Genomic DNA, 21,807 nt, shown 5'->3' with positions numbered 1-21,807 from the left:
ACCCGTCTAGTGAAGTAAACTTGTGATGAAGGAACAAAAAGCAAACGTCTGGACCCCAGTACGGCGCGGGACGCCATTTTTCTTTCACAATGCTGCAAGCTTTGAGATCTGTTGTAATAATTAAAGATGCGTCTGCATTCGTGTGATATTTGTTGCATTTTTTTTTTTATAAATATTATGTAACTAATAATAATTTTGTACGGTATTAAGTTCATTCTCCAAAATTCAATGAATACATACTGTTGTCCAAAACTAGTTAAAATATTTTGTATTATATCTGGCAAATATACAGTCACCCTATTACCAATATTCAGAACTACGTCCAAATAACCTTTGAGGAAGAAAACAAGTCTTTAGAACCTTGAGGAACTTTGTACAATACTTTTAACTATATACTTATTTAAACTCTTATGTTGAATGTCCCATTAAAATAAAATAAGGAATAAACCATGAAATCAATTATAACGAATGCATTTTAAAGTACTAAAAAATATACTTTCATTTTTCCAAACCTTTTTGCCGTCTCATCTAATTAGACACGAAACAAAACTAACAGTCTAAAGTCACAACACAAAATGCAATACTTGTAATACCTACCATATTCGAAAACAATAACCCGAGAATTCAAACAATACATTCAAGAATTACATTGCAATCTGAACTCTATCACCCAAATCCAAAGTTCAACATTTGGTAAGGCATTGGAAGCGATGGTCATAGGTCAATAGGTGTGAAATTGGCCGTGAGGTTTCGATAGGACCGGATAACGGTCGTATTCTGTTTTTGTCGACTTGCCGATGTATTTTGATGCGATCAGTGAATGCAATAAACGAAAAGGATAATCAAATCGGTTTCAGGCTTACATATCACTTGCAAACAAATATGCCTAAGAAGTAATAATAAAATACATATAAAGTCATATACGCCCAAAACGTAGGATTTTCGTCTTAGTTTTGTTATCAGGTAATATTAGGAAAATACTACTATGAAATCAGTTGCACTATACCCTAAATAAAGATATAATTCGGCACAGGAACACAGCTCTATTCATCGTAAAAAAAATTAATATGAGTTTAAGGTTATAGCTTAAGGTCCATTTTCATACATTTTGTTTCACCTTTAATCTTGGTAACTAAACAAGTATTGACAAGTAAAGAATTTAAATTCACGTCTAGTTAGTGATTAGTTCTCGCAGTTGAAAGAAAAACGTAAAAATAATTAATATGCATGGATATTTCGGCCTTTAAAATTTCGTCGTATTAAATTTAATACCTTAAGCTGTTTCTTTTAAAATTGTGTTAATAAACAATGTTTGTGTTATAAACAAATAAAAAAAGTTCTTCGGCACAATTATAATTGAGTCTATAATTTGTAATTATCGGCTTCTTTAGTTATATAACGTGGTTGTGCCTGCCTCTAATTAGTTGAGCAATATAAGACTTGTTATAAGTTTTATATGTGTAAGTTGAAAATTGTGTCATCTGTTAGTAGATTAAAAATAAAAATAAATAAATAAAAAGACGTTTAAAACCATTAAAAAAGCATACGCAAGCCAATATTGGGATTCTGTTGCCCATTCTACAATACCATGGTAACATTCCAAGTAAAGCCATTAAATATCTGGAATGTCTACAAGTATTTCCAGAGGACTGACTCCAAGCACGCGATCATAAAACCGATGAGACAAAAGTTTAGTACACAGAAACATGTTTGTGCGACTGCAAGAACGAGGTGAAGAAAAACAAATAATATTAGGCTTTATTCCATGTTTGTGTCTGTTAAATATCAAACGTCATAGTTTATAAAAGTATACCATAAGTATCCTTATAGCATACTTAACATTACGAATATATTTTTCTTTTTTGAACCTTATCAAGTTTCCTTGAAATTTTTGGACGTCGGAAAGCCAAATTCTTTAAACGCTAGTTTATATCTGTTAGAAGGATTTTTTACAATCCATTAATGTACTTAAATCAATCAACATAAACATCACATAATTACTAAAATAACTTGATCAAGATATATCACAGATGATCCGTAAAAAACTAAAATATTCTTTCTTCCATATAAACTTCATCTCAAGTCGTAAATCTAGAGGCTTCAACATAAACCCAGACATTAAACTAGGTGTAACATTACAGAAGTTGAAGGGCACCAAAACAATAAAAGTGAGTCCGCATCGGCATGAGATAAATAATTTCCACTACGTTATCAATCGTGTCAAAGGGCCATAAATTAGGCGCTTCAAACTACAGGTATATCACATTACAACCCGTTACCATGGCAACCGACTTGCGACTTTAATTAACCCGCAATTGAATAAAAATGCAGACGCATTTAAATGCAATTATTCTAGCTATTTTAAGGAGCATTAAATGAAGCCGTTTAACCGATAGCTCATATTAACATTTGATTTAATTTTCAAAAATTAAAATACCACTTTATTTTTAGTTAAATTGCAATAATTTATTCAAATAGTCTTGAACTTAAAGGAATGTACATAATTTGTATAAATATCTCATTCATTGGAAATCTCGGCATACCTCCGCGATCACGTTAGATCAACACGTTGTGTTCAACTAAATTATTTACCAAACAAACTATAGCTGTTATTATTTACACGAGAGGCGTTGAACACGTTCGTGTTTAATTCTTTAATAAAATAGCCATAATAAGGAACATCGATGATGCGACGCGTCGTAAGGTCGGCAATAAAGTCGCTGACCAAAGTGAAAACGATCTGAGTTGTCATCGTAGTAAGTTTATGCCCGCCCCTGTGCGCTTAAAATTACTTTTTATAACTCCGTGGCCGATGCTCCGGGCGCGGGGAAGCACTCCCTACAAACCAACAAAGAGACATATCAAAAAACACTTATTTATGCGCAACTTAAAACATAAAACTTGGAGAGTAACGCGCGTCATTTACATGCGCTAACTTAAACGAGCCGAGTTCCGTTGATATTTTTTAATTTACTTATCTCGAGGGATCAATGTCTCACATAATTTTATATGTAAGTAACCTAATCGAAAGGCCGCCGCGTGTCCGCTCAGATTTACCAGTCACTGATACAATCGGAGCAAGAAGCCGCTCCGAGAGACCCTGAGCGATAACAGCGGTTACAAACGGACCCGAAAATCGTACACGCGCCCGCTCCCGCGCCCGCGCCCGCGCACACATCCACCCCGCTCATAAACAACACACATAACTGCTGTGGACGCGAAGAAATCAATTCCCAGTTCCGATTCTGAGAAGTGATACAGTTTCTTAAGTGTCACATCACTACCGACGGACCGCTAAATAAATTCTAATCGTCCCCATATCGGCCACATGCCAATCTAGTCCCTAAATACCGCGCTGTAGACGAACTTTTGTACGCGCCCCGGCGAGTAGTTAAAATATAAAGAAGAGCCACCTGTCTCCACGAAAAACTTTATAGCCGCCATAAAATTTAAACCTCAAAAGAAAAAACAATAAGTATGGAATCGTTTTTTTTTTTTCTTTTACGACCGAGGGCCATTTTAGATCGTGTTTACCTAAACTGTCACCTTACAGAATGGCGATTTTGACTGGTCGGGTCCTGTGAATTAATTGTCGAGTTTTGATGAGATATCGTCCGATGGGCGATAACGTCAGTCGAGCGGGCTGCTGCCGTCCGTAGGGGCAATTTGCTTACTTCTGGCGGGCTCGCGGAATTAGGGACCCGCTTAACATGCTTAATTGTTACGACGTCCAGTTCTTGTAAGACATTATGTTCAATGTACATCAAGTGGTGATTTAGGGGCCAATTAACGTACGTTATCGTAAGAGATATTAGAAGATAGTGCTTACCGTGCGAGCCGACGGCGGCCGAATAGGGGGCATGCATTTGTTGGTGGTAGTAGCGGGCGCGGCTGTGGTGGCCGCCCTCGAGCGGTGAGTGGAAGAAACCGTCGCCATTGGGCTCGGCGTTGACGTCGCCGGCGGCCGGGCTGCCGTTGACGCGGCTCTCGTACCAGCGCTGCTGCAGCGCGCTCGCGCCCGCCCCCGCGCCCGCCCCGCCTCCCTCTCCGCTCATGTCCATGACCGCGGCACCGACCTCACACACCATGCATCGCTTTTATATACACGCACTGTAAGTCCACTTCCCTATCTTCATTTCCAAAGTCCGAGGAGTCTGTGAAGCGCGCTCGATCACCAGGAGTCAGCGAACGAGCTCAGTCTTAGCATCATCAATCACAACAGCCCCACTATGCCCTCAGCTATGACGAGCGATGCATAATTTCTGTATCTGCAAATAAAAGAAACTATGTAAGTCACATCGTCGACTGGTGTTTTTAATTACTTCATTTTTAATTAATTGCCAGAAGTTCTAAAAAAAATCCGATTATGTGTTTAACAAATTATCGTGCACGTACACAATTCGTCGATTTCCACATCAAAGAGTCGAAGCCGGTATTTTGTCAAAAAGCGGACAATCAATTAAGATAATAGTGGTGCGGTATCAGAGACGTCGCCGATATCGATACGCTCCCAATTTGATTAACTGATACGATGCAAACAACACTCGATACCGCCGCGATAAGCGATAACCGCGCATTAAGCGTTGTTAGCCAACGGAGCTGTGATTTTTATTACCACTAAACTTGCTGCGATTGTCCATACTTAATCTGTTTTGTAGCCACTTCAACTTATCGGCTATTTTGCTAAATGTCTAGTTTGCACTTTTGTATACTTCAATTTTCTTATTGCGATTAGATTAAACAATAAAACACGTAATTGAATGGAATTTGTATACTCATTGGGTTATATTTAATATCAAAATTCTAATGAGTAGTGAAACGCGTTTTATAAATAGAAGCGACCTTGTTGAAAATGGTTATTGACAAAAATAACAATGTAGAAAAAGATTAATAAATTATTCCACTCTAATTCCAATACTTAAATAGAATAAATTGTGTTTTATTTACACTAAAACGTCGAATAAAATAAACATAATATATGAGTATTTAAATTCCGGCAAAACATCTTTGGAGATCCATTTCAAGTATGTTGATTGTTCCAACACTACAGGCATCGTAAAACCAACCCAACGGTTTATCGTTTAACATTTGAACATTAGTTTTATTACACTCTTATATATCTAATAAAAATCAACTACAGAATCTATGAATTGCAAATTAATTGTTTATTTCCCTTCCAGGCAAACTTCATTGAAAGGTGACTGTGACATTATTGACACATAATAATATACAATTAATTTAAATGACTTATCATCAATATTCAAAATAAATGTATGAGAGTTAACCAATAAATATTTAATTTGTATTCGACATGAAAATCGTTTTAATTTCGACATATTTTTTGTATATCTGGTGCATTTTTGCGCAAAACGCGCGAAATGTCACCACTATCAACAAAATTACAAGCAATTAAATCCTTAATTCGGCATAATACCCATTTGAAATCGACGTATTATGTAAATAGGCAAATTTGTCAATAGAATTCTTAATCAGCTACCGAGCCATAAGACGTGTAGTAATTGGTACCTACCGCGAACAAAATAACTTTTCTATTTTAGATAATAAATTCAAAACATTTGTATTTCATTCAAATGTGTTGTAGACACATATTGTTTGTTAGATGCCTCGTATGATGTTTGAATATAAAAGATCTAGACATGTTTTTCTGGACACAAAATTAGATGGAACTGCGACCCTGTGTACTAATGAGGTGAACGTCGCAGTAGGTACACTCCGACAGCGCTATAGACGTCATAGATTTCAACAAATTTTGACTTATGGCATCTATTTTACATTTTTTTTTTCTATTAAATGATTTATTCTTCGTAGGAAAATTATAAACTTAATTTTACAGTTTTATTGCCTCAAACTGCACTTACCAAGAGTTTTTAATCATTTGTAAATATTTGTTATAGATACAAATATCAATTACGTATATATTTATGTAACTGCTTCGCCATTTTCAATTATTTATTCAGCGTAGGAAAATTTTCATCTAAATTTCACAGCTTGTCTCAAACCGCACTTACCAAGCGTTTTTAATCGTTTGTTTTACGTGTAAAATACAAAAATACAAGCTTAAGTAATAGCGCCGCTTCGCTAAGGTTAATTCTGACCCACATTCAGGATATGAGACGATTGGAACATCATGCACATTCCAGGTCCTTGCTAACGTTTTTAGGATCACAGATCAACAGAAATATCGTTTGCCTAATTCGAACCTCAGATATTATACATCTCGCCCAAACTAGACCATTGCGACGATAAAAACACAAAATTTTGAATCGCTCTCGAGTTTTCTTAATTAAAGTTAACATTTCATAAAAGTAAAAGTAATGCTGCAAACAATTTCCGAAGCGATCGGAATATTACTCAACGATAAAATTCTATTCGAATAAAAACCTTATGTACTTTACATAGAATATAAAAATGTATTTATTATCAAAATGTTCCAGACACCGCGCTACCGGCAACACTTATTTTTAGCCACATTTCCACCGGCCTAGTGATGTGGTCGCTATCAATATTTTTCAATGATTCGATACACACTTAATTGATTTTTCGATAATCAATTATAATTTAGATAAGAGACGTCAGATATTGCTATAATGATAATAACGATTCTCTATTATCAGCCGTGTATAGCCCGTTGGGCTTAAGGGCTTAAACAATTGAATTAGATATGGTACTAGTATGTCACTGTAATTTATCTATAAATAACGTATATTAACATATGAATTAAGCCGTAAAAGGCTTTAGATGGAGGTGTGAGGTATTTCGTCTGTTCGATCTTTGAAAATATTATTTGTTTTTTCATAAATCCAGTTATTTCGGCCAGCATATAATCACCATGATCGACATAAATACACAAATGTGTAAAATTATAAACCAAAGCATAATCTTGTATCATAATCTAATCTCTAAATCACATAAAATAAAATGGAATATATATTTCCAATACTTAACTTCTTGTGAGTAATAGTCGCCTATTTAATTAATATTAAATTATATACAGTTCCTATTGTGATGCTTTTAATTATTATTTTTTGTTCAAGGTAATATCAAATTGATTAATAAAATCGATTCATGACTAGTCGCTATTGTTACACTCTTTGTCCTCAACTTGTAAAATTAATAGGCTTATTTCCAATTGAGTTGTATTAATTTTACATTGTGTAGCCACTTAATTGAATTATTAATCATTATAGTATACTTGTTATAAATGAATATGTTTCCTACACCTTTATCTTTTTCCTTGTCTATTTTGTTTTTAAAAAACTTGATTAAAAATACAGTATCAGTTTCTTCACTATGTTTTCCTTCACCGTTAAACCAAGTGATAATTCTCAAAGAATACACAGATAGATCTAGAAAAGTCAAAGGTGCATTCCCTTGAATTTTGAACCTGCGGACATTCGTCTCAACCATCCAGTCCACTTCCAACTAAACTATCGCCGCTACATCTACCCGAAATGATTATTATAATGAATTAACTAAAACAAACAAAGCAAAATTTCACCTTCCGAAAGCACTAGTCTATACAATTCTACATTCACATAAAAACAAAATCAAAACACGTCAATGGAAAAATCGTGTGACTAACAAACTTCAATCTCAGACGACAAAGAGATAAGCAGTTTGCGTAGATTTGACGCAAGACGTTCTAAAGACGCAAGTATTCCGTCTGTGCGCATCCGATCTGTGATAAGTGTTACCGCGTGTACTGATAGCAAGATGTGCAAGAGAATAATCCCAGAACCAGATAACACTCACCAGAAACATTGCAATATTTTAAATTAGCTTTTGCTCGCAGCATCTCCCGCGTGCAGGAGTTTTCCAGGGGTAGAAAGTAGCCTATAACCTTTCCAGGGTCTTAAACTATCTCCATACCAAATTTCATGAAAATCCGTTCGGAAGATTTTGAGGAAATCGATAACATACAGAAAGACAGAAAAGGGGACTTTGTATTATAATATTATATTGATTTACTAGCTTTTGCTCGCGGCTCCGCCCGCGTTATAAAGTTTTTCAGGCTAAAGTTTTGCATTATAAAAGTAGTAGTTTCCCGGGAGCCTATGTTCTTCCCAGGGTTTCAAACTGTCTCCATACCAAATTTTATCTTAATACGTTGGGTACTTTTTGAGTTTAAGACGTTCAGGCAAACGGATGCAGCGGGGGACTTTGTTTTATAATATATTTTTTTAGAACTTTTTAAGAGGAATAATCCCGACATACATCATTGCTGCATAACTTTAACCGTTTACGCAGCGCACGCAACGGAAGCTCTCAAAACTAATAAATTGTCCCCGTATTTGTAACATGTTTCATTAGTGCTTCGCTCCTATTGGTCATAGCGTGATGATATACAGCCTATAGCACCCCACAAATAAAGGGCTATCCAACACAAAACGAATTTTTCAGTTCAAACTGGTAGTTCCTAAGATTAGCCATTACTGCTCCGCTCCTATTGGTCATAGCGTGATGATATATAACTTAGAGCACTCCACGAACAAAGGGCTATCCAACGCAAAAAGAATTTTTCAGTTTGGACCGGTAGTTCCAGAGATTAGCCATTGCTGCTGCGCTCCTATTGGGTCATAGCGTGATGATATATAGCCTATAGCACTCCACAAATAAAGGGCTATCCAACGCAAAAAGAATTTTTCAGTTTGGACCGATAGTTCCTAAGATTAGTAAACAAATATAATGAGAAAGCTTCGAACTGCTAAGCTATCGGGAGTTACACGTGTCATTGTGAGTCAACCATAAAAGATAGACATATGCTGTCGTGGGATATTTTTTACATAATTTTAAGGAGAACATTTCCGTCATACATGATTTCTATGTAGCTTTAACCATTAAGGTTGCACACGCGACGGAAGCTTAAAAATGGAGTAACTTCTCCCGTTTTCCCAACATTTCCCTTCACTGCTCTGCTCCTATTAATTGTAGCGTGATGAAAAGTATACTATAACCAGCACAGGAGTATGACAAATAATTGTACCAAGTTTCGTTAAAATCCGTCGAGTAGTTTTTGTTTCTATAACGGTTATACAGACAGACAGACAGACAGACAGACAGACAGACAGACAGACAGACAAAAATTTACTAATTGCATTTTTGGCATCAGTATCGATCCCTAATCACCCCCTGATAGTTATTTTGGAAATATATTTCATGTACAGAATTGACCTCTCTACAGATTTATTATAAGTATAGATGACGAGAGAAGCAAAGTTTCTTTAGCGACCTCAAGTGACGTTATTGATCAATGATTTATGTAAGTAATTACTGTTTTATATTTCAGATAATTTAAGAGTTTGAGGAGCAGATTAAATATATAACGGTTTTTTTTATTAGAGGCTGAGAGAACGTATATCTAACTTTGAAACTAAACAAAGATGTATACAATTAGCAGTGGACATTGTAAATTAAGCGACAAATGTTGGGCAAAGCGCCACCGGACTCTGGCAGATTATGCCTGTTGAGCTCTAAATTAATAATGCCACAGTTATTACTAGAGTTTCAGAATCAAATCAGGAATTTACATGGATTTAGGTTGAATTAAAATGTAAGGGGACAAAAAATAAAGAAAATATAAAATCATTATAAGAACATTGTTTGACGGCCATAAAAAAACGATTAACTTCATTTTGGTTATTAAAACACATTCCCTAAACAATTAATCTAATATATATTCCAATAAATACAATAGCTCACTCAAAATAGTTACAACGAAATTAGAAGACCAATTTTAACTCTGGAAAATTGATCAGTTGCAATGGAGAATATGCAACGAAATACAAAGACACCAGACAATAAAATTCCTATTATTGGGAAATAAAATATTAAATTATACTAAAGTTAATCATCGTCAATTAAATTTCAAGAATGCGGATCAATGAATTTCCCACTAATAGAATATCCGTTGTATGGACACAAAGACACAAACTTACAAGATCAAACAAAAATCTCACCGATAAGATGAAATCTGGCCGCTGATGATAATTCTCTGATCAATACATAGGGGATACAGTCGAATGGCGATACATCACAACCGACAGCGCCGCTATCTGCCAATCGACTGAAAAAAAAGGATTTGTAGATAATATAAAGAAATCATACGTTTTATCGCAAATTACGTTCATATTTTTGATTTCCTCGTAATGTCACGCGATAAAATATCGATAGTGGCGGTGGCCACTACACAATTTAATCTCTATTTTTCACTAATTCGCAGCTTTCAAGGTTTATTAGCCTTTTGAAGGCGATTTAAAAGATTTCGTATGCGAGTCGGTTTATTGCTGCGGAGATGTTTTTATTACTTTGTGTGATCGTTGTATTATTTAAGTTGATTATATTACCTCTCCTGGAGGCCTGATAGTGCAACACTAGTGATGGAAATAAAAGCAACTTGCCAATCATATAATGTGGCATCAAAGTCCTTTAGCCGCGCAAATATAAATATATTAGTAGGTAAATATAGTATTATAATAGTATCAAGAAATAACAATAACAAGTTAACATTTCCAAGATCACACTACAGATATAATTGGCCCTTAAATAAATCGTGCCGTTGATAAAAAAGGTTTGCAAAGAAATAATAGCTTGCTCGTTGCAAACACGTGATTTGTGCAACCACGTAGTAAGATAGGACAAAGTGTAGAGGCCCTCCGTGACTCTAAGAGCTCTTTTAAGCTACGCTCTACATAGTTGCTATAGAGAACGTGCCCCGAAAACCAAGATACAACTATTATATTAATCGGATTCAAAATGTATGTATTGCCCAGAATATTCATTTTCAATAATTACATAAATATGTACTTAAATAACTTTTGTTCGCAGTGTCGCCCGCATGATTTTTTTCGGTATAGAAAGTAGTCTATTTCATCGAAATTCGTTAGGTAGTTTTTGAGTTAATCGCGTTCAGAAAGATAGACGCAGCTGCGACTTTGTTTTATAATATGGATTTGCGTATGATATGATTTTTTAAATTAATGAGAAAATCCGTTATTTTATAATTTTAAAAATATAACTTGAACCTAAGGTTAGGGATTGGTATTATATTGTAAAAGTCTTGCTATTGTTTTGCTATCCATACAATATACAAGAACATATGTAGACACAGTGCCTGAGGCGGTATTTTATATTCCCAAAGATTATTTTAATCAATTTACTTATCATACTTATTAAGGCACACCAAAATCGCTAAGTATATATTTGTGTATGCTGTCTTATGTAGATTGCCATCGAATAATGGATATTCATTTTTTAATTTTATCAATCTACATACTAATTGCATTAAACATTATCAACGAAAGATACTACACGTCTTTTGGCACGTAGGATCAATGCAAATGGCATAACTACGTCCACACTTAGCCACAATTACATTAAAAATATTGATTACGAAATAGGTATTAACCTAAATTGAAAACAAAAAACGCAATTAGTTAAAAATACCTATAAAAAAATTTTTAATTCCGAATTCTAAACTAAGGTGACAACATACGTAAATCTATTAAATAGAAATTAATCTGGACAAAACAATAAAACAAATAAGCCTGGAAAAGAAATCAATTCACCATTTCAAAATGAACACGTAATACAAAAACTCCACATTTAAAGTACATACATAGTTAATTTAGTGCTTATTTTAGGAATATAAAAAACAAAGCTTAGGTTGTACGTCAAGCATTTTATTTTCTTTCTTTATTAATACAAATTCACACGCAGTTTTTGCGCTGTCAGCTTCAATTAAACCAACAATGGCGTACTGATATAAACTTCTATAAAAACCAGCTTTTCATTAAATCCTTTTTGTACGTCGGAAAAGGAAGACATTGGACACGGTCGACCAAAATGTATTTTCCTATTGAGATATTTATCAAACGGTAATCAGAGAGTGAGAAAATCGTTTTGAAATTCACAATCAGCTGATGAATTTGCTTTATCTTAGTGCGATGTCTCTTTAATAATAAAAAAGGCTATATGATACCGATATATTAAATTTGTTTAAAATTGCTTTGCCGTTATTTTAGTTTGTGCGATAATGCGCTTCTAAACTTTTATATACCAACCTATAATTAAAGACCGGTTTATTGGCTTTTATTTCTTTTCCGCTTTATGTAATTTTCAGTAACAAATGCTGTATACGGCCATTATGTTTATTATATATCAATATATAACCGACTATAAATAATAGCACCGTTTCATATAATATATTTCGTGGTGTTGAAATGATTCTTATTAAAGTGGATATAGGGAGACTGTAGTTATTTGTAAGGAGAACTTACGTTTCGTATCTGAATGAGCAGTAACAAAGGAATGAATAACTCTACACTACTTTTTAATGTCAATGCAGACTAAAATAAAATGAGATGGTACTTATTAATGTACCAGTTCCGTATTATGTACTGGCCACTGCTGTGCGCGGATCTCCTCTACCACAGAAAGGGTTTAGGTCATAATCCACCACGCTGGCCCTGTGCGAGTTGGCAGACTTCAAGTACCTTTAAAATTCTTATGGAGAATTCTCAGGTATGTATGTTTTCTCACGATCTTTTCCTTCACCGTTATAGCGAGCGATAATTGACAGTCAGTACACACGGACCTTCGAAACGTCGGAGGTGTATGCTTTGGGTTTTGAACCTGCGGTATTCGACTCGGCAGAGCATACCATTCCCAACTAGGCTAACAACACTTTTTAATTACCTTAAGATATACTAAGTAAAAAAAATATTGTCAACACTCCCACCCGAAGAGTAAAGGTAGAAACAGTTTGAAAAAACCTACCCAATCAATTAGCCAAATATGGCTAAGTATGGTGTACTAAACTATGTACAACTAGTGAAGCATTAGTCCACACCAAGAACAAGTAACAACCATAAATAGATTGTAATAAAAACTAGAATACTGTGGGAAAAAACTATGAATAAACATGCGCGGGATAAACGCCAATTAAGCATGGACAATATAGCGTTTTATTTGTTCAGATCTGGATCACGTGATCGATGCGCATCCACCGACATCGATATAGGCCTATCAGCCGTATCGATATTATCGCACGGTAGTGCAACACTATAAATCAACCACGATCATATACGATAAACTATGTATTCCACATCTGTGAACTATGAGTGAGTATGACTCGATTAGATTGTGATACATCTCGATATTTTTGGTAACTAATTAGTAGAAAAGTGTTAACATAATAAAATGTTATCTATAAAGTAATTTGCTACGTGAATGTCGGGAAGTACCTGCAGGCTTATCTAGGATTGATTAAAAGTATTTTTCATTTTATTATAAGCCGGTTTCCGACCTAATGCGATTGGCTGACTAAATAACTTTGAAATGATAGCAAGATAATGGCGTTTATTGATTTGTACATATGTATACTTTGTGTGTATATGTTTAAAATTTATAATAACATGTGTAAATATACTAGTAGATGTTAATAGGTATAAAGCTGAGGCGATGCGTGATCTTACTTGAAAAGTAGCATTAATATGAAAAAGTGTCAAATTACAAATCATAACACCAAATCAGCATACAAACTGTCCCGATTAATTCAAATGTCATATTTATAAAAAATATTTAATATTTTGCAAATTATATTAAATATTTATGTCATAAAGAAATCGACATAAATGTAAATTCTATTCTTTTACAATATTTACATAAGTTAAGAAGACTTGTTAAAATCAAACTGGAATTGTCCAGTGTTCGTAAAGTATTGTAAATTATTTGTATGACAAATATTGCTTTGGCTTCAAACGAAATTTAATATGAAGAATATCATGTGCTTACCTATATCCGTATATGATTTTAGATCTCTATCATTTAAATCTACATTAATATTTATATGGAAGCGCAAAAGTCATAAAATAAATAAATTTCTAAACATTTTTTTATCTTTAAAATCTTAGATTATCTCCATAATCCAATTTATATTTAAATTGACAAATTCCAAATTTAAAATTATGAAATAAAAAGGTTTATTGAGGAAGGCGTTTGAAATTAAAAATATTGTAAAAGTTATTTGTTATTTTGTCTTTTAATAATTTATTTGTCTTTTAAATTAATAAAGCTCGATGGCATCACACTTTATATTTTTGAAACGTTTAAAGTCCATACAAAATGAACATATGACTGAAAATACTTTTTAAATTATGTAGGTGTTATAATTTTACCAAGTTATAGGCGAGGTTAATAGAAACACTTTAATAATTAATATTGCGCATCGGTACGTTTGGAAATAATGAAATATTATAGTAACTTGCATCTTGAACATATTTGAATAGTTATATATTGTTTTTAATGACAAAGCATGATTATTGTCTCCATAAATGAATAAAACAATTCATCCTTATTAAAAGATTCTTAAGGAGTTTTTGTGTTTGCACCAATTATAAATACTAATTAGTACCTTTTTTATACTTTTGTATTAATATTACTACACCTGCGATGTATTATTGCACCATTAATCTAATTTTTTGTGATGTTGCCAAAAGTATGTGAAACTCATTAACAATGTTCTGAACATGATGTTTATTTACTACATTTTTAAATAACAGACTCGAGTGTGGACACCGTTCTTTTTAGAAGTAATAAAAAATATTGCAATAATGTAAGTGTTTACTTTTCACATGAAATTGATGTAGATAGGTAAATTGCTTTTAAATTTTAAATAGCTTTTCAATATCTGACGAAGCAGTCAGATCAATTAATTATTAATAATTTTGTACAACTTTTGAACACAAACTTGTTTTTTATTTGCGTGTAATGCAATTTATCAATTCTATATTTAAATTTAAAAATCGAACATATCAAAAAGGCCGCTGACAAATAAAACCGCATTAAAAATACACTCAATAAAAATTAATCAATTACACAAAACAATAAAACCAATTAAACTGAGGCGTAAAGCTTATCGGTAAAGTATACTACTTAACATAGAGACGAGCGGACGTAAATACAAACAAATTAATCGAACGTGTTGTAACGAGCACGTGGGCCCGGCTTAGTTTTATCAACTCTTATTAAGATTAGCCCAACTTCCAATTAAGATAATTGATTCCTCTCGGACCTCCGCACCGCGAGGCCTAACTTAAAAAAACGACCGGCCGACGCTTTATCGACCACATCAAGTGACCTAGGGGTAAATGTTTTCCGATATGAACATGTTTTAACGGTCATGTTATCTCCTTTGTTATTCCGCCTACGAGTATCGGGTTTTTATGTGTGTTATAACGTAAGGTGCAATTATGTCTTTATCGTGTGTTGAAATAGACAAATTGAATAGCTGGTGTATTCTTAGTGTATGAACGCCTTAGTGCTTGGTTAGGGGTAGATATATGTTCGATTTAGGACAAAGTTCTTTGAGATGCAGGGTTGCATTAGTTCAAAAGGTGTGTTACAATTTCGAACGATACTGATCATCAATTTAATAACCTATGTATAGGTATTTGGTTGAAATTATTCATACTAGGTATTGCTCGCGGATTCGTCCGTGTGAAAAGCCGGCTTTCCCGGCTACAAGAGTGCCTAAAATTTGTAGGGATTCATAGCGCAATCCGTACGACGCAAGCGCCGAGTAATTATAGATCCAGATAAAAAAAAAACGTTTTTTACTATGGGAGCGAATTACCAGGGTAAAAATATGAAAGTAACACGTGTTAATCCAAGAAAGACATGGCCTACCCGTGTGCCAAATTGCATCTAAATCTACTTAGGCATTTCCGCGTTTACCTTCAACAAACATCCAAACATTTTCACAAACTTCCGAATTTATAAAGAAAATAACAACTAAGATAATATTCGTTATAGACAAGGTTCTGAGACCCCGTGACCTTATCCATCGACTGCCTAATACTTTAATACTCTTATACTTATCCAAAACTAATACGAGCATTCCAACAATCAAACTGTAATAACTTCCATACAAATCAACAGAAACAAAGGCGATTAAACCAAATCCTTAAAAATATACTCATACTCTGTAACCGGTTGGTAAAGGTGCGATTCCGAACATGCTGACGCAGATTGAATTCTTCATATTTTCGTTCGCGTCTTTCATTGAGTTTTTTCCAATAAGTTCCACCGTGCTTTGATCCGAGGTAGAAGTAACTACATAATATATTTTAAAAAACTATCCAAGACTAAGCGTTATTTGAACTAAATTTCATACCAAACAAACATATAAATATATTTACAAACGCTTACATCTACAATATTAGTACATTATAATTCCCGGCGGCATGACCCGACCTCGCGTGGTCTACAAGCGAAGTCTGCGTTTGTCGCTGCGGTCATGTTCAGAACCGTACCTTAAACAATAATCTTTTATAGAAACGCGTTATTTTCGTTTATTTACACGGCCCCCGATAGGGTTTGATGGATGCATTTTAAAATGAACAACAGATTGAATAATTTATTGTGAGTCCATTTATTAGAGATCCGTGTGGTGAAAACATGAGTAAGGATGTTTTTTTGTATGTTTACAACGAAATTGTGAGACTTTGATTAACTGGTTTAAGATGAAACGTTATATGAAGATATAGTAATGAATAATCATTAGGATTCCCTAGCTCTTACTGAATAAATATGACTATATTAATAACAAACAGACGTAAGTACGGAACCAATAAATAATAATTTTAACACGCGTCAGTTTCACACTGCCTGTTGTTTTTTGTCGTAAAAACCCTTTAATCGGATGCTGATTGGCGTTTATCTAAACGTTTAAATATTTATTAACCGCATACAATTTGTAGATCAGTGTGATAGTCAAATAATTACAAACCAACCGTTTAGATTAATATTAATTTTGTTACTTAACATTGTGATTATGATTTATTGGTTAAGGCGCCCACGTAGGTGCCATGTGAAATTTATTTGAGAAATAGTTTTGTATGAATATTTAATAAGTAATACAAACTTTATAGCAAAAGTAAAAAAAAAATATAGCAGAGGAAAAGTCAACTTAGAAATACACTTCTTCAGTGTTACATTTCTTTTTTAAAGTATGTACTGTGTCCTTCCAATAAGTTTTCTCATGCTGAATATGAAAACTTTTAGTGTAAATCGTATCACTAGTTCCCCAACAGTTCAAAGAGTGAAACCTGTAAAATCTTGGGTTCAATTACCGGGTTTGAGGTAAACTTATATTGATATTTAGTGATGTCCATGTACAGTTTGACAATGATTTTTGTGGGACACTCACACACACATTTTTTTAGGAAACATTGTAATTATATGTGGACATGAGTAGCATGTATATTAAAAAGATATGGTGTCGGTTATGTGTAAAACAAAATTTAATTATAATCTATTCTAATTACAAAACTCTATGATAATACTAAAGCTAGTTAAACACTTAGAACAGGATACACACACATACAATCAGCCGGAAACGTTGACACACAACGCACACACGTAAACCGTCTTATCGTTTAATCGATAGGTGCGCTTGCGCATCTCGATCCGCATTCAAATTTGGAACGCGAACTGTCATGGCGGCCAATCGTGCCGCCGAAAACTGCCGAGCGGCCCGATATGAAAACGAAGTGAGGTGACATTGACATTGATTGGTCGGTGCTCGGGCACTTGTTCGAAATTTAAACAAAGACCATCGACTGTACGTTAGACATGATTTATCCTTCGATAATCCTGCCTTTGCTGCATCACTTTTATGAGTAAAAAGGTTTATGTACCTGCCAGTATTCTTGTTATTGGACAATTTGTCCCAAAGGAATTCATTAATTAAATGGTTGATTAGACAGTTTAAATAACTGTTCTCCAAACCCTTTCACTATGTAGTATGATGCTGCCAACATAAAGGTCCGTTAACTTAACTAAATATACTAGCAATAAAATGTTCTTGTTATTTACTTTTTATATATTTTTTAGTACTTCTATAATTTAACTTGTGTAATGTGCATCTACATATTATGCGTAAATAACTGTTGAATTTCTCATAATTAGAGTATAATCATTTGTAGTTTAAATTTATTTGTATTTTAAGATTAATAGGAGGGATTAAGAAATTGTTTAAGACCTAAATAACAGATACCACAGAATTAAGCAACATCCATTTTCTTTAAGAGTGTAATATCAGTCCGGCTAAGAAATCGTAATAAGAAAAAACTTTATGGAAGTTGGTGACTCCATTGGCTGTCAACAATATAGCCATGTAGCCATACATGATTATTTGTTTTGTGCATAACATAAGCTATATACGTTATTTGCATGTAGAGACATAAATATATTCTGTTTTATATAGATTTAAATAAGTATAATAAGATACATGGTTAGTTTTTAGACAATCTTATTAGATACCTGAGTAAATTATTTTTTAAAATTAACCTTACACTAGTATTTTCAACTAAAAACATTATTGACTACTTCAAATACTCTACTATATGTAGAATAAATCTCAAGCAAAACCAGTGTAAATACAACGTATTATTTTACATGTACGAAGATAAATTAACATAACATTATTACTATTGAAATGATGTTATAATAATTGTGACAGGCGCATAAATAAATATTAACGTTCGTTTATGTCTTTTGCACGCCGCCGACGTCCGCGCACACAGGACACAAATCAATGATCTACCATTATTTAATCACTTATAACTGTTAATATTTAACGCTCATAAACACTTATAAATACATATATGTGTCATAAAATTTAATTTATTACGTTTCATATTTTGTTATTATATTAATTATCAAAATTTTACCATTGTTAAGATAACAGTTATTCGTATAATAATATAGATAACATCTTTTAATTATAATAACTATTATTATTAATTTGTTTGTACTTTTGCGTTAAACATAATAAATGGAGCACGCCATAAGATTATATACAGACATTTATAATCTGTTTATGTTAAATATAAATATTTATGGTGTAACAAGTTTAATTAATAAGTATTTAGATAATATAACAGTTTAAAAGTACGCGCGTATTTTGTCTTACCGTCGGACGAAGGATTAGTGTTACAACGCTTATAAAATATTAATAATTTCATTTGTATACATTTATTTTTATTTATTTATATTTAAATGTTTATACGGACTAACACTCCACATAAATGTATGGATAATTATGCAAAATTTATGTGATATTTACGTTTATTTATTGCTAAGATTATTGTCAATTTGTATCTTTAATGTGGCGGCTTAATGTCTGCATAAAAAAAAATTTTTGTTTATAAATTCTTGAGCAATGTTTTGAATGTTTGTCCCAGTGCTTACAATACTGAAAAAATATTTTTTCAGAATATGTTTTAGTTTACAGGTTTGTATAATTTATTAGCAGTGCCGTTGAAATCGGTTTCTTTGTAATATATAAATATAATGATAAGCCACAAATACCTCGAATGTCCTCACAAGCGCCGTATCACAATGTTGTTCACTATCACTATATATCACTGGTAATACTGATAGATAAAAACACACTGAAATCATGAGCTCCATTCCGCGCGCATGTTCGTAATTTAAAATTCGTACATATCACAGGTCACAGGCGGTTCGCAGTTCGCACTACAGGTTGAGGTTAAAATAACAAAAACAGTCCATGTTAAGAGCGCTTGCGCGTTAGCGGCCGCGTGGAGTGGCGCACGTGATGCGGCGCCTATGGGACGCAACCCGACACTAAACCGGTGGCAAGTTTTTGTTGTGGGTCGGCGGGGCCGGCGGCAGGCCGCGCGCCGCCGCCGCCACCGCCGCCGAGCTGTCGCCGCTCATTGGCCCGCCGCGGCTCGGGGCGGGATCCACGCACGCGATGGGAGTGTTCCCTTTTCACATTTTCTTTTTCTCTTTTTGGGCGTGCGCTGGTGTGCGTTCAGTCGCCGCGCGAACTCCGCGCTTCATGGATCACTGTATGGAATCTCTAGCGCTCATCCACCACGCATCTCGCTTTCATTAATTTCATATTAATATATAGCTTATTTGTACTTTACTGTAGGTGTAGGTATTGCATGTTTATTAATGTGTTGTATATGAGCGTTTTTAATTAGAAGCGATGGTTAATGTTGGAGATAAATTGCAACTTCATTTAGCAAGAAATAGGCGTCTCTGGCTATTTGAAATGATTAGTAGGTTTTAGATTTTTTTAATGAGATGTAACAAGGAGTAATGTATACAAGAATCGATAAGCCTGATGTTGGAACTTAAAACTTTTCTAATTACATTACAGAGGTAATGTTACAAGACTTTATCTCATAGATTTGCATACACTGTATAAATATTTAACGTAATTATATTACAACATTATATATTTATGTTATTAGCTCATATCTTGAATAATTTCTCCGGTATTTTTTAAAGTTAATATTATGCCTAGCTTTAGTAATAAAACCAATATTAATCAGATAATAAACACACATGCACATAACTATAGAGCATTAACTCTATATTATTGAGAAAATATATTATTTAATACTTTATATTAAAAAAATATTTCCATTAATAATAACATGTATACAGCAATCCACATTACAAAATGAAAATTGTTTTAGAATTAAAAATAACTACATATGTCAGCAATAAGAATACTTATCATGTAGAGACTTCGAACAATTTACATTTTATTACATAAGTTCCATTTACACAATTAAAAACGCTATTTATGATCTAATACTTTGTAGGTATATATCAAAAAATAATATTTAAAGGTTTAATGCTGCAAATCGTAACTACGTATAAAATTAAGTATAAGTCGAAAAATTTAGCAAATCTTTATAAGTTTTTCACTATATAGCAGCATTACTATTACAAAGTCCTAAGTTAATGTTTTCTTATGTTGCAAAAATAAGATTAAAAATGATTGTCGGTAAAAATTATAAAAAACAATAATTTAATAATTTGTTCACCTTTATTAATTTTGTCTTTCGGGATTATAGGGATTTTTCACTGAAAAAGACTTAGAGTCATGTGATATTACTCGATTTGCGCATCAAATATAACATAAGACATTGTAATAGTGAACTAGCGATATACATTTGAAATATTTCTCTTAACTTTATTTTTAGTATTACGTTATTATAGCTGTTTTGAAGCCCATGATACGAAAGCTTGGGATTTTTTTTCTCTCTCTTTAGCAAGGCGCGGTTTGCGCATCTGCCAAACTTGGGCATTGCAGTTTAATTTTACTTATACCAATAAATTTATATATTAAAAAAATATTTTAAAGAAATTAATATAAAATTGGAACGTATTCAATAAATTAAACTGTAAAATTTACACTAAGTACTATTAGGTTTTAAAATGGATTATAATAATATATTTATTGATGCTTTATAATAAATTAATTTGTTATATGTTATACATGTGGATTTAATCTCAAAATTATTTTCTATGCATTTACTAGGTAATGAAGAGATGACAGACATAAATAATAAAAAATTCATGACTGTCAAAAAAATAAAAAATAAACATCGTTCTTTAGGCAGGCGTTCTCATTGTTTTAAAGTTAGTATACAGGAAATTATATTGATTTCCACATTCTATATTATCAGAGTTCCTATAAGAATAACAGGTTTTATATAACAATGAATATACCATAACTATATAATTTACCAAGAAAATAAAAACCTCGCCATGATATGCTAAAATATGGAACTAATTTCTTGTACTGGAAACGATAACTTTAAAACGAAATAGCAAAAGTGACTTCGACAAGATTTCTTCGACAAGGTTCCTGAGATTAGTGCATTCCAACAAACAAACAATATACCTGTATACTTGTATAGCCTGGTCGGTTACAGAAACTAGCGATTGCAATCCAAA

General features: G+C 33.3%; 1 protein-coding gene across 3 annotated transcripts in view; it reads right to left on the bottom strand.

The window, feature by feature from the left end:
- Window positions 1–19,676, bottom strand: part of LOC115449896 (GATA-binding factor C) — a 99,280-nt gene extending 79,604 nt beyond the window's left edge. For 2 of the 3 annotated variants that reach the window (XM_030177788.2, XM_030177790.2), the window contains exons 1-3: window positions 19,393–19,676; window positions 9,978–10,084; window positions 3,830–4,268 (exon numbers count right to left, since the gene is read on the bottom strand). In XM_030177788.2, the coding sequence (XP_030033648.1) occupies window positions 3,830–4,088 (259 nt within the window). In that variant the 5' untranslated portion in view covers window positions 4,089–4,268; window positions 9,978–10,084; window positions 19,393–19,676. The remainder of the gene's footprint in view (window positions 1–3,829; window positions 4,269–9,977; window positions 10,085–19,392) is intronic. The other variant, XM_030177789.2, reaches the window with a different exon arrangement.
- Window positions 19,677–21,807: the final 2,131 nt, after the last annotated feature.

Source organism: Manduca sexta, chromosome 26 (genome assembly GCF_014839805.1).
Source record: "Manduca sexta isolate Smith_Timp_Sample1 chromosome 26, JHU_Msex_v1.0, whole genome shotgun sequence".
NCBI classification, from domain to species: Eukaryota; Metazoa; Arthropoda; class Insecta; order Lepidoptera; family Sphingidae; genus Manduca; species Manduca sexta.
Note: the sequence above shows the minus strand (reverse complement) of the source record. Positions and strands in the feature narration are given on the sequence as shown.